We start from the raw sequence: 16,253 nt of genomic DNA, 5'->3' as shown, positions 1-16,253 counted from the left end.
CCCCATATGTTAAAGATTGTATCCATCCTTGACATACATATACACTAAGTGGAACACAGTACAATTAATAATTATGTTTATTATTTTTGTAAACCACACCCATCTCTAATTATTTGCACAGATAACACATTACACAAGACATACAACAATAATATAGCAATTTGCACTTAGCTAATCCCCAAACATTCTCTACATCTCTGTTGTCCTCACATAAAATGTTAGAGTGTTTAGGATTAGACACTCAACCACCTGGCACTCTCATTTTTTATTTTTACTTACCTCTTATTAGCGGTAATTTTCAAAACCACTGCTGTGCTTAAAACTTAAATTTGTTGCCAGAGGATGTGGTTAGTGCAGTTAGTGTAGCTGGGTTTAAAAAAGGTTTGGATAAGTTCTTGGAGGAGAAGTCCATTACCTGCTATTAAGTTCACTTAGAGAATAGCCACTGCCATTAGCAATGGTTACATGGAATAGACTTAGTTTTTGGGTACTTGCCAGGTTCTTATGGCCTGGATTGGCCTCTGTTGGTCTGACCCAGTATGGCATGTTCTTATGTTTAAATAGGTTGATATGTATAAAAGTTCACGCAGAAACAATTTCCCACGTCCTTAAGTGCATTCCTTGGGGCAGCAAGCGTTGTTTGCTTGATTAGGTACAAATGTGTGTGACTAGGCTGAGCGGGCCCTCTTCATTTTCAGAGTGGACTTACTTTCCACATGTGGACATCAGCCCTACATGGGCTGCTATAAAATTACCATTTTGAATTTTACAATCCTTTCTATGTGTTCAGCACTTTAAATATGTGAAACAGGGAAAAATATCACAAGTGCACATGCACAACAAAACTAAAAACAAAACCACAATTTAAGGCAACCAAAAGCTGAAGTACATGCTGCGTAAGGAATGTAGACGGGGAATGTTCACACCCAGCATTATCAAGCACATATAGCGACACACACACAGCTATATAATTCCCATCCTGTACAAGTTCTTTAGGAAGAGTATGAGGTGAGAACCCAACGAGGAAGGAAAATGATATAGGAGGTCAAAATTTGGTGTAAAAATAATGACTGCTTCTTTACTTCTGACAATGATGGTATCTATAGACTACATTTCTTTTATAAATTTATAAAATATATTTTTCTTTGTATGATTTTTATCAGTGCTGTCTTTACTTCTTTATTTCTCAGGCTATAGATAAGGGGGTTTAACATAGGAGTTAGAGCTGTATAAATCACAGAGACAACTCTGTCCTTACTTAAAGAGTAACTTGATGTAGGTCGCATGTAGGTAAATGCAAAAGCAGCGTAGAATATGGTGACGACAGTAAGATGGGAACTGCAAGTGGAGAAAGCTTTGCACTGCCCCTTGGTGGAACGGATCTTTAGGATACTTCTGATAATCTGAATATAAGAGAGAATAGCGACTGAAAATGCACCTATCACAAGGAATACAGCGGATACAAAAATAGCTACCAAATTAATGACTATCTCAGAGCAGGAAAGCATAAGCAATGGAGGAATATCACAGAAAAAATGGTTAATAACATTGGATTCACAGAATGATAATCTTGATGTTAAAAATGTATGTAACAAGCCATATAAGAGACCACTAAGCCAAGACCCAGCTGCCAGTCTCACACAGATCCTCTTGCTCATGATGCTGGTATAGTGCAAAGGGTAACAGATAGCCACATACCGGTCGTAAGCCATCACAGTAAGCAGGAGCATTTCTGTGCATGCAAATACCACAAACAGATAGAGCTGGGTAAAGCAGCCAGTGAAGGAGATAGTCTTTCTCTTTACCAGGAAATCTGACAACATCTTGGGAACGATGACAGTAGAGCAACCGCAGTCCAAACAGGACAAGTTACTGAGGAAAAAGTACATGGGCGTGTGTAGGTGAGAATCGGTCCATATGAGTGATATTATGAGAAAGTTTCCAACCAAGGTGGTACAGTAGATCAGGAGAAACAGCACAAAAAGAGGAATCTTTAGGTAGGAAAGGTTAGAGAGGCCCAGGAGAAGGAATTCTGTAACTGCAGTTTGATTCTTCATTGCACGGGTCTACAGCGTGCTCTAGTGGAAGAGACACAAATATCGATAACGGGGAAAAGAGCTGAGCAAGATGGACATCACACATCTGAATCCAGGTCTGCAAGCAACACAGAAACAAGGAGAGGAAGATGTAAATAGCATGAATATGAATCTATTCATCTTTTCCAGATATTTCACACTTAGAAATATATCCTAGCATGCGAATGAAGTTGATCACTTCTGTCTGGCTTACATAGCTTAAGAAATGACTTGACCCACAAAGCATAGACTTCAACAAAATTCAGTCATAATCATTCTTCCTTTGAATTTATGGATGACATTTTAACTTTTAAAAAATGAGGATCTCCAGTGTAAGTTATCGCTATCACATTTTAAAGAGAATGTTATAGGGCATTGAACAAATGTCTTTCACAGTTCTAAATGTTGATGCTATACATACACACATGTCAGTACAGGACATACCTTCCTAGAGTCTTAGATGTGATTGAAAAATGCAAATCCTTTTCTTCTTCTGAAAATTGAGTTAAAGGAGCTCGACTATCAGCACTTTTATGGTATTCATGGCTTGATGTTTGCTTTATAAATCCTGAAATATTTGAGATTCAACGTGCAGCATCCTGGGACCAGATGATGCCACATTTCCCTCCACACCTGAGATTCTCAAATAATAACTTGCAGGTTGTGTTTTGTGTCTGATTGGTACTCAGGAGGGCAAGAACTTCTCAGCAGCCAGAATCCTCAGTATCTACTTCCAGCCTGGCTTAGAGATTAAGGAAAAAAGGACAAAAAGTGAGAGCATTTGTCAAAGCCTTCCTCCAGTGAAAACTATCATTCTGGTTTTAAGAACATAAGAAGTACCATGCTGGGTCAGTCCAATGGTTCATCAATCCGAATATCTTTTCTACAAAAGTGGCCAATCCAGGCCAAGGGATGAAGAGATGTGCATTTTCAAGTCATTTAATTGTAGTGAGTGCAAATGTTTTTGTGTGATTATGCACTAAAATAAGGGCACACAAAATTTTTGTGTACACAAACAAGAAACTGGGTGCATTAAAACATAATGAGAACATTGAAAGAAATACATATAAAGTGAAACAAAATCCAAAAAATGAAATGAAAATTTAAATTTGCTGCCTACACCAACTTGTTATGAAAGGGGGGAGGTCCATATTCCATATTCGCCATTCTAGGGCTTAGTCTGGATATAGTCTCTCCAAACCCTGGTGTGGATTCTTTAAATAGGGGAGACAATATACCTCCAGGACTCAAGGTACAGTAAAAACATCTCTTTCTCTTGGTGTATGCTCAGTCTCACAACCTCTACAATTCCCTGTACAAATAACTAGCCTGCACACTTGAGAAGGTGATTCCAAAATTAAATGTTTGCTCTGCAGTTTATTCTGTGTAAACAATTGGTAGCAATCACATTTTCTTCTTGTTACATCCAAAATTACTCAAATTAAGTCTAAAAATGTATCTGTGTCCTCCTGATATTGTCTCTATAAGTCTCCTTTCTTCCTGTGATTAAGATATTAGGGTAGAAATGAGATGGGTTTCCTATTTCCTCATGAAACTATCCTGGACACAGATCCAAGTCAAGATTTTTCCAACCTTTCCTGTTTCTTCTGGGTAAAATCTTATGTGAGAAACTTGAAGTATCTCCTCCAAATGATTTTCTTTCACTTTCTCATCTCATTACTGTCACTGGGATCCTTTGAACAGAATGATCCAAAATTAGTGCAAAAAATGAAAAAAATCTTCTTTTTCTTCACTCCTCTCTCATAAGCAAGAAGGGTGGTCTGAAATTTGCTCCAAAAAAAATCTCCAGACACAAATCAACTCAAAAACACTCAAAGCATAGGTATCCACTGGATGTGAGTCACAATAGATTAATATCTCACTTCCTTAACTATTCAACAAATATTTTTGGCCAAGGCTAAGGAAAGCAAAAAAAACCCAAAAACCCATAGATCCTCATTTCATTTTTAGAAGCATGCTTAAGAAACAGAGGCTTTTTCTGGTTTTTGATTTAAGTACTAGGACCTTATTTTGAAAAGGGATATTTCTTCTTTATTACATTTCAGTTTTCATTTTTAAAAAAGAGATTTTTTACATTGCTTTTCTGATTGCTGGATTACTACTTAATTTATAGAGAGGAAGTTTAGAAGAGAATAAGTTGCTTAGCTGTTAAATGTTTTTTCCTGTATTTAGGGTAAGAAGTTCACAGAGGTAGTTAGAGGTCCTGGCAGTTAAAAAGGAGTGTGCTAGCTGTGTTAGTATTAATTGTATTTCCCAGGAATCAGGACCTGAATTATGTTTATAAGTCAGTCAAGCTAAGAAACATCATCCTTTCTTAGTGGGGCTCAATTAAAATAGAGTTATTTTAACTGGCTTTTGAGTCATGTAGTGTAATTGCATTTAAAGAATCCAAGTTGGTAACTGGTTAAATTGTCCTTAAAGTGTTCAACCGTTCGTCCTACTTGTACAAGTTTCGGCAAAAATTGCCTTCTTCAGGGATCGTCTCCCCCTTTTTTTCTTTTTCTTTTCTTTTTTTTTTTTAAATCCAAAAATGGATCAGTATTATATGGAGGTTCGACAAGCACGGAGCAAAGAAAGAAGGACTGTGGTAGATTGCACAAGATAGCATTTTTGGATTTTTTTAAAAAAATCTCGCAGTAAATACTTTTAAAAATATATCTGAAGCAGAAAGCCTGTGAGGGAGTCAGTTGGACCGTTAGATGATCGAGGGGTTAAAGGGGCACTTAGAGAAGATAAGGCCATCACGGAAAGATTAAATTATTTCTTTGCTTCGGTGTTTACTGAAGAGGATTTTGGGGAGGTACCCGTACTAGAGAAGGTTTTCATGGGTAATGATTCAGATGGACTGAACGAAATCACGGTGAACCTAGAAGATGTGGTAGGCCTGATTGACAAACTGAAGAGTAGTAAATCACCTGGACCGGATGGTATACACCCCAGGGTTCTGAAGGAACTAAAAAATGAAATTTTAGACCTATTAGTAAAAATTTGTAACCTATTATTAAAATCATTCATTGTACCTGAAGACTGGAAAGAAATATGACAAGTGAGGTAATCAAATTTGCAGATGATACAAAACTGTTCAGACTAGTTAAATCACAAGCAGATTGTGATAAATTGCAGGAAGACCTTGTGAGACTGGAAAATTGGGCATGGAAATGGCAGATGAAATTTAATGTGGATAAGTGCAAGGTGATGCATATAGGGAAAAATAACCCATGCTATAGTTACACAATGTCAGGTTCCATATTCGGAGCTACCACCCAAGAAAGATCTAGGCGTCATAGTGGATAACACATTGAAATCGTCGGTTCAGTGTGCTGCGGCAGTCAAAAAAGCAAACAGAATTTTAGGAATTATTAGAAAGGGAATGGTGAATAAAATGGAAAATGTCATAATGCCTCTGTATCACTCCATGGTGAGACCGCACCTTGAATACTGTGTACAATTCTGGTCACCGCATCTCAAAAAAGATATAATAGCGATGGAGAAGGTACAGAGAAGGGCTACCAAAATTATAAGGGGAATGGAACAGCTCCCCTATGAGGAAAGACTAAAGAGGTTAGGACTTTTCAGCTTGGAGAAGAGACGGCTGAGGGGGAATATGATAGAGGTGTTTAAAAAAGGATTGGATAAGTTCTTGGAGGAGAAGTCCATTACCTGCTATTAATCAAGTTGATTTAGAAAATAGCCACTGCTATTACAAGCAACTGTAACATGGAATAGACTTAGTTTTTGGGTACTTGTCAGGTTCTTATGGCCTGGATTGGCCACTGTTGGAAACAGGATGCTGGGCTTGATGGACCCTTGGTCTGACCCAGTATGGCATGTTCTTATGTTCTTTTGTTCTTATGAAAATAATTAACAGAGCTAGTCCAAAGACAGTGCTACTGCTTTCCACGTAAAACTCCAAGGAAAGGGTTCAAGCCATTTACCATTATGCTCTGTTGCCTATCGTTCAACCAGAAGACAAAGCAAGTACTCACTGTTTCTATGGGGGCATGAAATAACCTCATGTTTTTTACCACATCAGTAATAAAAAGTTACACTGGGAGAGTAGCATCTTCTAGCATGTGGGGTATCCAACATGGTCTTGGAAAATTACTAAATATCCGCTGTGAGTGTCTGAGTATCTATCGTGTAGATCTAAAGAACTTTGAGCTGCAGCCTACATCCCTCTTGCAATGTGAAAAAAAAGTATGCAAGCATAATGATGGACCCCCCCCCTTCAACAAGTAATTACTTTAAGGGCCCCAGTACCCCTTCTCATACCCACCCCACCAAAGTGCCTACATCAATACTCCTGCCCCCTGGTGGCAGTTCCCTGCCCCCCATCCCCAGAAGGCAATCCCCCAACTCCCCCACTCTCCTGGCACCTCCCAAAAAAATGTTCAGGACTCCCCCACCCCTAAACCCGCTTCCATAACCCCCCCAATACCTTAAATTGGGACCGGGTACACCTTCACATTTCTGGCACTGACCAGGCCAGGTGCAAGGGTGACCCAGCCCGGTTCTGGATGGGGGGTCAGCGGTGGGAGGAGGAGGTATTCATTTTTACAAGAGACACATTTTAGAAAAGGAACATCTGAAGCTTTGATGTCAATGGGTTTCACAAGTATTCTCAGCACAAAGCGCCACTAAAAGATATGATGTAGCAATCTTAGTCCATAAGAATGTTTACTTTTAAATGGAACAGATTCAGATTGACCCTGAGGGCCATTTTGTGTTGGGGTACTTGCCAGGTACTTGTGGTTTGTATTGGCCACTGTTGGAAATTGGATACTGGGCTTGATGGACCCTTGGTGTGACTCAGTATGGAATGTTCTTATGTTTGTATAAGTTAGCCAGATAAAATTAATCAGTTCGCTTTGCCACTCACTGGCACTTTGAATGTTCATCTTTGTGTCTGGGTCTCTGCGTGTCAGATGAATGACCGGTTGAAACAGTTGTTTCAATTTTTATTTTTTCCAATATTTGAGAATATTCTGTCAGTAGGAGTTACGAGTGCTGCGCGTGAAAGACCCACGGTGCGGCCCTCTCACCTTCTCATACTGACTCCAGCTCCTGATTCCTCTTCACTGGCGGTGGTGGGCCACCAGCTCCGGCCTTGGGTCACCTCCGGTGCCTCTGGCTCTGCCTTGGTCCCCAGTGCTAGTTCTTTTAAAGGGCCCACAGCAGGAACCTGGCCGCATCCCCGGATGCTGACGTCAGACTCTTCAGCGTATTTAAGCTCAGGCCTTGCTCCATAGCATTGCTTTTGCAACAGGTCTCCTCGTACTCCTCGTACTCATTGCTGATAGAGAATCCTCTCTACTTCGTGTTCCTTATTCTTATGGTACCTGGTTCCTGTCTTGTTTATGTGTTGGACTGATTCTTTGGATTTCGACTCTGCTTTGTTAGGCTGAAGAGTAGTCAATCTCCAACCCTGGACCTCTGCTACACCTGACTACTCTTCAGCTCATCTCCAGCCCTGGACCTCTGCTACACCTGACTACTCTTCAGCCTATCTCCAGCCCTGGACCTCTGCTATTCCTGAATACTCTTCAGCCTATCTCTGACCCCAGACCTTGGTGACGCCTGACTACTCTTCAGTCTGTCTCCAGGCCAGGACCTCAGCTACGTTTGACTATGCCTACCTTCTCCGTGCCTTGACTATTGCCTTGCTTGACTACACCTGCCTTCTCCGTGCCCTGACCATTGTCTTGATTGACAACGCTACAGACCTCTCCATGTCCAGAGTTCGACATTGCTTGCCATGACCTTCGCTTGCCACAGGCTCTGATCCTAGCCTGTCAGTGATGCCTCCTCTCGCCTATCCCCTGGATATGGACTTACAAGGCTCCGGCCTTTCTTTGCTTGAGTGCCTCCAGTTACCTCTTGTTCCTTTGGTGCCCGAGTTCCTGTACCGAATCCAGTCCAGGGTAGGACTACGCCATCTACCAGCTGCTGTCTCTGGGTTGAACTACCTCTCATTACTACCTCGAGGCCCACCTAAGTCCTGCCGGCCCTGGTACCCAAAGGCTCAACCCGAGGGGAACGAGGGCTGGTATAGGTGAAGCTCCAGCGGCCTCCAGCTTCAGCCCACTCCACCTGCCGACGGTGGGGACCTGTATGTCCCTACCTACGGGTTGCATTAACCCCACCTCAGCCCAAGGGTCCACCTCAGACGCAACAGTAGGAAGAATGGTGTTAGCTCTGTAAATTACTTTAAATCATGTAGTTTGAGATTTCTCAGTTAACCTTGTTACCCATACACCATGCATACACTCTTTTTTTTTTTTTTTAATATAATCACGTGCACTCTAAAATAATTGCTCTCTTAGGTCAGATACACGATGGAAAGCATTCAAGTCACTTGGGATGTGGTCCCTTTAGTGCTCCTGAAAGGACTTAAATTACTGTTCTCTCTAGGCACATCTGTTCAAGAACGAGACTTTAGATACAAGTGCACTGAGTTCCATTGAAGGTAAATCAAAACAATAAAATAATATGAGATATTAAGAAATAACAATATAATAGATTATGGGGTTAATTTTCTAAAGATTTTAATGCATAAAGTTGGAATTTTTGGGCCTGATTTTCAGATACATTTACACACTTAAAAATGAGTTTTACATATGTAAATGATCTTTACCCGAGTAAGTGGGCTTTTGAAAATTGCTACAATATATCCCATTGAATTGTCCATAGGATTTATCCACGTAAGTGCACTTTACATGGGTCAATGGCTTTTGAAAATTGCTACAATAATATTTACATTTATACATATACATTCTTTGGGACATTACCCACTAAAAGGTGAATTTTAATAGGCTGGCACACACCAAAACTGGGAAATATACCCACAAGTTGGGCTGGTGTGCGCCGAGTGGATTTTAAAAGCTGCCTGCGTATGCATGTACTTGCCACTATGTGCACAAATGAACAGTTCTGATAAAGGGACGGGGCATTGGGTGTAGTCTGGGCAGGGCATGGGCACGCCTGGATTTTACCTTGCGCATAAATACTTTCATGCACAGCCATGTGCCAGGTTCCCCGGCCGCGTAACTTGAATTCTACTATTGATGGAGTATAAGTCATAAAACAAAAAAACTAAACATATCAGTGGGGTTTTAAGGGTCAGATCTAACAGGGAAGAAGGGAGGCTATTAAATTAGTGGAGTTTGAAATTCTTATTCTCTACCTGGTGAACTGGGAATGAATTGGTAAAACTGGTAATGGCATTGATTCATATGTCTTTTAAAAGACCCCACTTACATGGTAGAAGTGGCATTTGCACAGATAGGCACGAGTCCACTTAAAATTGCATGCACATGTATGTGCATTTAGGCTGTTTTATAACATGCATATGTTATAAAATGAACATGTCCCTGGGTGCACATGTGCGCCCACATGCATGTTTAAATATTACCATCTATGTGTGTAAGTACTTTTTGTAAAAATGGGAAGTAATGTGTTTACTAGCAGTGTCATACATAAATGTTAAAGAAGAAAAAAGGGGGGTTTAAGGATGTTTCGGATAGGGTTTGGAGGTTTGCATGTGAGTTATTAATATATATATATATATCACCAAACTTGTCTGTATGTTGTTTGAATCACAGAACTGAAATCGCACTTACCTTTCATCTACAGTTTTTGAATGAGAAGTCTGAGTTAAGTGGTGATGGCGGGTTCAGAGTGGAGAGATTAGATAAACTGATGAAGATGTTGGCAAACTAATGTTTAAAAGTTCACACACAAGTATTTTCATAAGAGGTGTATGCACGCACTATATAAAATCTACCTTCATTCTTAAACTGCAGTCATTTTGTTTATTTGCTTATTTATGAGCATTCATTTGATATTCTGCCTTTTTCACTGGATGGTCTCAAGGTAGATTATATTAAGAAGTAATGGAGACAGAGAACATTGAACCTATTGGAGTCCATTTTCAGTCTCTGTTCAGATAAACTTATCTGGCTAACTTTGGTGGAATATTCAGAGGCACATTGAATATAACTGACTATCTAAAAAGTAGCTGGATAAGTCTTTAGCTAACTTTAGGACTGTCCTATGCCATTATCAGAAATCCAGCTGAATATTGTCCTGGAATGCGCCTGTGTTATCCACATTAGTGACATACATATTCCAAAGTCAGCATTTAGCCAGATAATTCACAAGTTATTCTGCTAAATGCTGTTGAATATGGATCCCATAGATCTAAAACCTAAACTAGTGCAACTCCTTAAGAACATAAGAAATTGCCATGCTGGGTCAGACCAAGGGTCCATCAAACCCAGCATCCTGTTTCCAACAGTGGCCAATCCAGGCCATAAGAACCTGGCAATTACCCAAACACCAAAAAGATCCCATGCTACTGATGCAATTAATAGCAGTGGCTATTCCCTTACTACCAGGTCTTCCAGCAAGTCACTTAAAACCACTACAACTACTACAGAATTGTCACAGCAAGACTCCTACTAGGATCCACATTATACCCTTGCTGATCTCACCGCATTGCTTAGCAGTACAATCCAGAATTTATTATAAAGTACTAACAATAATTTTCAACATCATTCATTACAATACCTCCAGCTTATTAGGAGTGACATTACAACCCTACACACCTCAGCAAACATTGAGATCCCAAAATAAAGGACTATTGACAATTCCATCAATAAAGAGCACACATCTGACGTAAATAAGAGATCATATGTTCTCTGTAGTGTGCCCAAAGCTATGGAATTCTCTGCCTGAGACATTACATATTTTACCTGATAGAGATTAAAATGTGAACTAAAAACATGGCTATTCAGAAACACGTATAAATTAACCTAATACACCTGAAAATAGAGAACCACAAAGACAAGAAAGACAAAAGATAATAAATAAACAAAACATGAAAATAAATCCAGCAAGAGATGTTATTCATATGAAAGAGAAAATTCATAACATAGATATTAATACATGTATAGGAATACTACCTCTGTAACCAATCATTGTGTGTTTGCTGAGTCATAGCTATGAATGTCACTTTGTAAACCTATGTAAACTATGTAAACTGTGTTACCGAACCTTATGGCACCTATGTAAACAGGCAAATTGTAGTATCATTACTTTTATGTGCCTTAATGTAAACCGTTGTGATGGTCCCCACCAAACGACGGTATAGAAAAGACTTAAAATAAATAATAAATAAAATAAGTAAATCACAAAATACTAATCAGACTGAAAGAAATAGGACTCACTAACAAAACAATAAACTGGTTTGAGTCATACTTAAACAATAGATGTTTCCAAGTACAAATCAAAAATACACTTTCAGACAAAGTCACACTGCTAACAGGTGTCCCACAGGGATCAGCTCTGTCTGCAACACTCTTTAACATTTATCTCCTCCCAGTATGTCACCTACTAGCAGGACTTGGAATCATATATTACATATATGCAGACAATATACAACTACTGTTACCCATTGTAAACACCATTGAAGAAACAATGAAACTAGCCAATATGTATCTTGAAATAATCAAACAGCTCCTAAACCAGATGAAACTAGTAATTAACATCGACAAAACTGAATTCCTACACCTTAAGCAAAAAAATATACACCCTATACAACCTACAATCACAATAAAAAATAATCAAGCCGTTGAGTTAGCAATAAAAATACGGAATCTAGGGTAATAATTGACCCTGAGCTAAACATGAAACAGCACATCTCACAGAAAGTAAAAGAAGGATATGGTAAACTAATGACCCTGAGAAGATTAAAACCCCTGCTAATGCTAAACAATTTTCGCACAGTTCTACAGGCAATGATATTTGCAAGCACAGACTATTGTAACTCTCTGCTATTAGGACTACCACAATCTACGATTAGGCCACTGCAAATATTGCAAAATTCTGCTGCTAGAATTTTGACTGGCAAAAAAAAAGAGTGACCACATTACAGGAACACTTGCCGAATTACACTGGCTTCCAATTGAACAAAGAATACAATATAAGGCACTATGTATAATTCATAAACTAATCCATGATGAAAAAGCAGACTGGCTTAACACTGCACTGCGCGTACATGTCCCGCACAGAAACCTGAGATCTGCTAATAAGGCTCTACTAACTGTCCCCTCTGTTAAGTCAGAACGCCTCACTCAAGTAAGGGAAAGAGCACTGTCACTGGCTGGTCCTGTGCTATGGAACACTATGCCACTCGAAATAAGGCTGCAGAGAAATTTGAAAATATTCAAAACTAACCTGAAATCCTGGCTCTTTAAACAAGCTTTTTATAAAGATAAAGAGAAGGAGAAAAACAGTTGATTGATAAGGACGCACCAAGCAAGCAGTTGTTGTTTTTAACCTACAAATGCATATTAATGTTAAATTCGAACCGCTTAACAATTTCCTAACAAACAGATAGGATTAACTTAAACACATAGTTTATTGTACTAAAATGTTACTGTACTATGATGGCACATGTTTAATTTGTAAATCTATACCACTCATAATTTTCTTTATCGTGCCTTTCTGTAAACCGTTGTGATGGTTATCTAAATTAATGACGGTCTAAAAGAATTTTTAAATAAATAAATAAATAAATAAATAATAAAATCAATTTTAAAAATTGCTTATTAACCACATAGATGACATACAGATCTGTGGAGCAGAGAAAACCACTTAGGCCTTTAATTGTTCCTGGAAATCCTTAAATGTGTCTCTAAATAAAAATAATTTTAAGGCTTTTCCTGAATTCCTTTGGGTCTTTGATATATATATATATATATAGTGGTGAATTGTTCCACAAGGTAGGTCCCACTATTGCTAATGCCCTTTCCCTGATTAAGTCTAAACAGGCATGACGTGGGCCAGGTATGTCTAACAGAAACTGAGTGGATGAACAGAGTATGTAACAAGAAGTGTGGATTTGGAGAGTGGATGTTATCCATAGGGAAGATATGTTAAGCAATGAATAATGGAAGCCATTTTATGATGAATCTGTCATTGCAGAGGCAACCAATTTAGGGAAAAGGTACTGGAGTAAGGTAGTCCTTGACTCTAGCTCCTGTCAGCATTCTAGCTGCCATATTTTGAAAAATGTATAATAAGCAAAATATACTTTGAAGTATACCAATAAAAACAGAGTTACAGTAATCAAGAGATGAAATAAGAATGCTTGTAAGACTGTACGGAAGTTGCTATGGTTGAGTAAAGGTTTTAAGTGACCAAGCAATTTGACCTTTGCAAAAGAAGTTTGAGTTATAGGTGATATATGGGGTTTCACAAGATTTACATGGAGTGCTCTCAATATGCAGAAAATTATATATAATAAATAAATAAATGTATATATCCAAAAAACTGGCAATGTATTTGTCTTAACTTGTGCTTATTGTATTACACAAAATTACCTCCAAAACAAATTTTGGAGAAAAGAAAAAAGCACTTTTGACTTACAGAAAAAATCATACATCAAATCTTTCAATAATATAAAAACAACGTGTTTATTTCAAAGCTATTAAAACAACCTTTCCTTTCCAATATTAATTTTTTATATAAAATTGCTCATATTAAATATTCCCCTTTGAGAGTATTAGAGCACTTCTCTCATAGAACTCTTCAACATATATAAATCTCCACACATGAATATTTGTAGCCCTTACCACTATTCTGCTGCTAAACTCAATCTCTCCCTAAAATATAGTTCTTTATACATTAATCACTGTTAATTATTAATAACCAAAAAAACCTACACTTCATGAAATTCTTAATGCATACATGCTCATGGTAGTGCTATCGTTATTATTTAACAATGCTTCATTACAATGTTTAAACCACTCTTATGTTTAAGAGCGGTTTAAACATGTTTAAGGTGATTATTCAGAGGAACTGAAACAAATATCAGTGAACCTGGAAGATGTACTAGGGCAAATTGACAAACTAAGGAATAGTAACTCACCTGGACCAGATGGTAAACTTTCCAGAGTGCTGAAAGAACTAAAAAATGAAATTGTGGACCTGCTATGGTACCTGAAGATTGGAAGGTTGCCATTGTAACACCAATTTTTAAAAAGGGATCAAGGGTGATCTAGGAAATTACAAACCAGTGAGTCTGACATCTGTGCCAGGCAAAATGGTAGAAAGTATCATAAAGAATAAAATTGCTGAACATATAGCTAAGCATAGTTTAAAGTGACAAAGCCAACATGGATTTTGCCAAGGGAAATCTTACTTCACAAATTTGCTACATTTTTATGAGGGTAAACAAACATGAGGATAAAGGTGAGCCAGTTGAAATTGTATATCTGGATTTCCAGAAAGCATTTGACAAAGTCCCTCATGAGAGAGTTCTTAGGAAATTAGAAAGTCATGGGACAGGTGGCAGTGTCCTTTTGTGGATTGCCAACTGGTTAAAGGATGGAAAACAGAGAATAGGGCTAAATGGTAATTTTTCCAATGGAAAAAGTTGAATAGTGGAGTGTCTTGGAACAATACTTTTTAATATATTTATAAATGATCTGGAAATGAGAACAGTAAGTGAGGTGATCAAATTTGCTGATGACACAAAATTATTCAAAGTTGTCAAATCACAAGAGGATTATGAGAAATTGCAAGAGAACATTGCAAAACTGGGAGACTGGGCATGCAAATGGCAAATGAAATTTAATGTAGACAAGTGCAAAGTGATAAACTTAGAGAAGAGTAATCCAAATTGTAGCTAAAAACTGTAAGGTTCCACATTAAGAGTCACCACTCAGGAAAAGGATCTAGGTGTCTTCACTGAAAATATGTTGAAATCTTCTGCTCAGTGTGCAGCAGCAGCCAAGAAAGTAAATATATTACTAGGGATTATTAGGAAGGAATGGAGAATAAAACAGATAATATCACAATGTCTCTGCATGGCCTCATGGTGCAACCTCATCTTGAGTATTCTGTTCCATTCTAGTCACCATATCTCTAGAAAGATATAGCAGAATTAAAAAAAGGTACAGAGAAAGATGACCAAGATGATAAAGGGGATGGAACAATTCCCCTCTGAAGAAAGGCTAAAGAGGTTTAAGAAGTGACAGCTGAGGGGAGATATGATAGAGGTCTGTAAAATAATGAATGGAATGAATAAATGTTAATCAGTTGTTTATTATTTTAAAAAATACAAAATTAGGGGACACACAATGAAGTTACTGGCTAATACATTTAAAACTAATAAGAGAAAATGTTTTTTTACTCAATGCATAATTAAGCTCTGGAATTCATTGCCAGAGGATGTGGTGAAAGCAATTAGTATAGTTGTATTTTAAAAAGGTTTGGACAAGTTCCTGGAGGAAAAGTCCATTAACAATTATTAAGGTAGAGTTGCAGAAATCCACTGCTTATTCCTGGGACAAGCAGCTTGGAATCTATCTACCCCTCAGGATCCTGCCAGGTATTTGTGACCTAGATTGGCCACTGTTGGAAACAGGATACCGGGCTTGTTGGGCCCTTGGTCTGACCCAGTATGGCAAGCTTTATGTTCTTAACGTTGTGTTGAAAATTTCTCTTCCATAGTATTAATCTTATCAGACAAAGTAGTAATTAGTTGTGTATGTTCATTAACCACAGCAGATGTAGACCCAAAATTCACAAGCATTGAGTCCATTCTATTAGTAAGGGATCACTCCATTTTGGAGATGGCATTCCAAAGGACTTCAAGAGTAATAACTTCAAGCTTGCTAGAACAAACATACTCCCTTTGATTTGAAGCTGTACTACCAGCAACAGCTTCAATTGCTGGAACTATCCCATCTTTGGGAGACTGATGGGTGGATGTACCAATCCTACCTTCTCCCCCTAGTTCAGACAAAGGGGTGATGAGAGAGCTCCTGGGCTCAGGGAGACCAACGATTCCAAAAGAACAGGATGCACATCGCTTCCAAGCTCTGTACTCCCAAGTTGTACCCTCTGTAAAGAAAACAAGACTATAGTCAGTTGGGTTAAAGAGGAAAGAGGAGTCAACCCAGTTGGGAGAGCACAGACTGAACCTTTCATTTTCTTATCTATCTTCCCCAGATTAGATAGGAACAGGACAGCAAGCATTTCTGCACCATGTTGGTGCATAGCTTAGGTGATTCAGCAGTGGCGCAGTGCTGTACTTAATTTTTAATAGCAAGGAACCCCGGAAGTGATGTCACAGGCAGGCCCAGGAAC

At 38.5% G+C, this 16,253-nt stretch overlaps 1 protein-coding gene across 1 annotated transcript; it reads right to left on the bottom strand.

The window, feature by feature from the left end:
* Positions 1-502: 502 nt before the first annotated feature.
* On the bottom strand, positions 503-16,007 carry LOC115074830 (olfactory receptor 1019-like). The gene is made up of 3 exons (XM_029574721.1): positions 15,888-16,007; positions 2,520-2,813; positions 503-2,154 (listed from the first exon to the last, which is right to left on the bottom strand). Exon 3 carries the CDS (start codon positions 2,055-2,057, stop codon positions 1,119-1,121), a length of 939 nt encoding a protein of 312 aa, XP_029430581.1. The 5' UTR covers positions 2,058-2,154; positions 2,520-2,813; positions 15,888-16,007; the 3' UTR covers positions 503-1,118.
* Positions 16,008-16,253: the final 246 nt, after the last annotated feature.

Source organism: Rhinatrema bivittatum, chromosome 13, assembly GCF_901001135.1.
Source record: "Rhinatrema bivittatum chromosome 13, aRhiBiv1.1, whole genome shotgun sequence".
Taxonomy (NCBI): domain Eukaryota; kingdom Metazoa; phylum Chordata; class Amphibia; order Gymnophiona; family Rhinatrematidae; genus Rhinatrema; species Rhinatrema bivittatum.
Note: the sequence above shows the minus strand (reverse complement) of the source record. Positions and strands in the feature narration are given on the sequence as shown.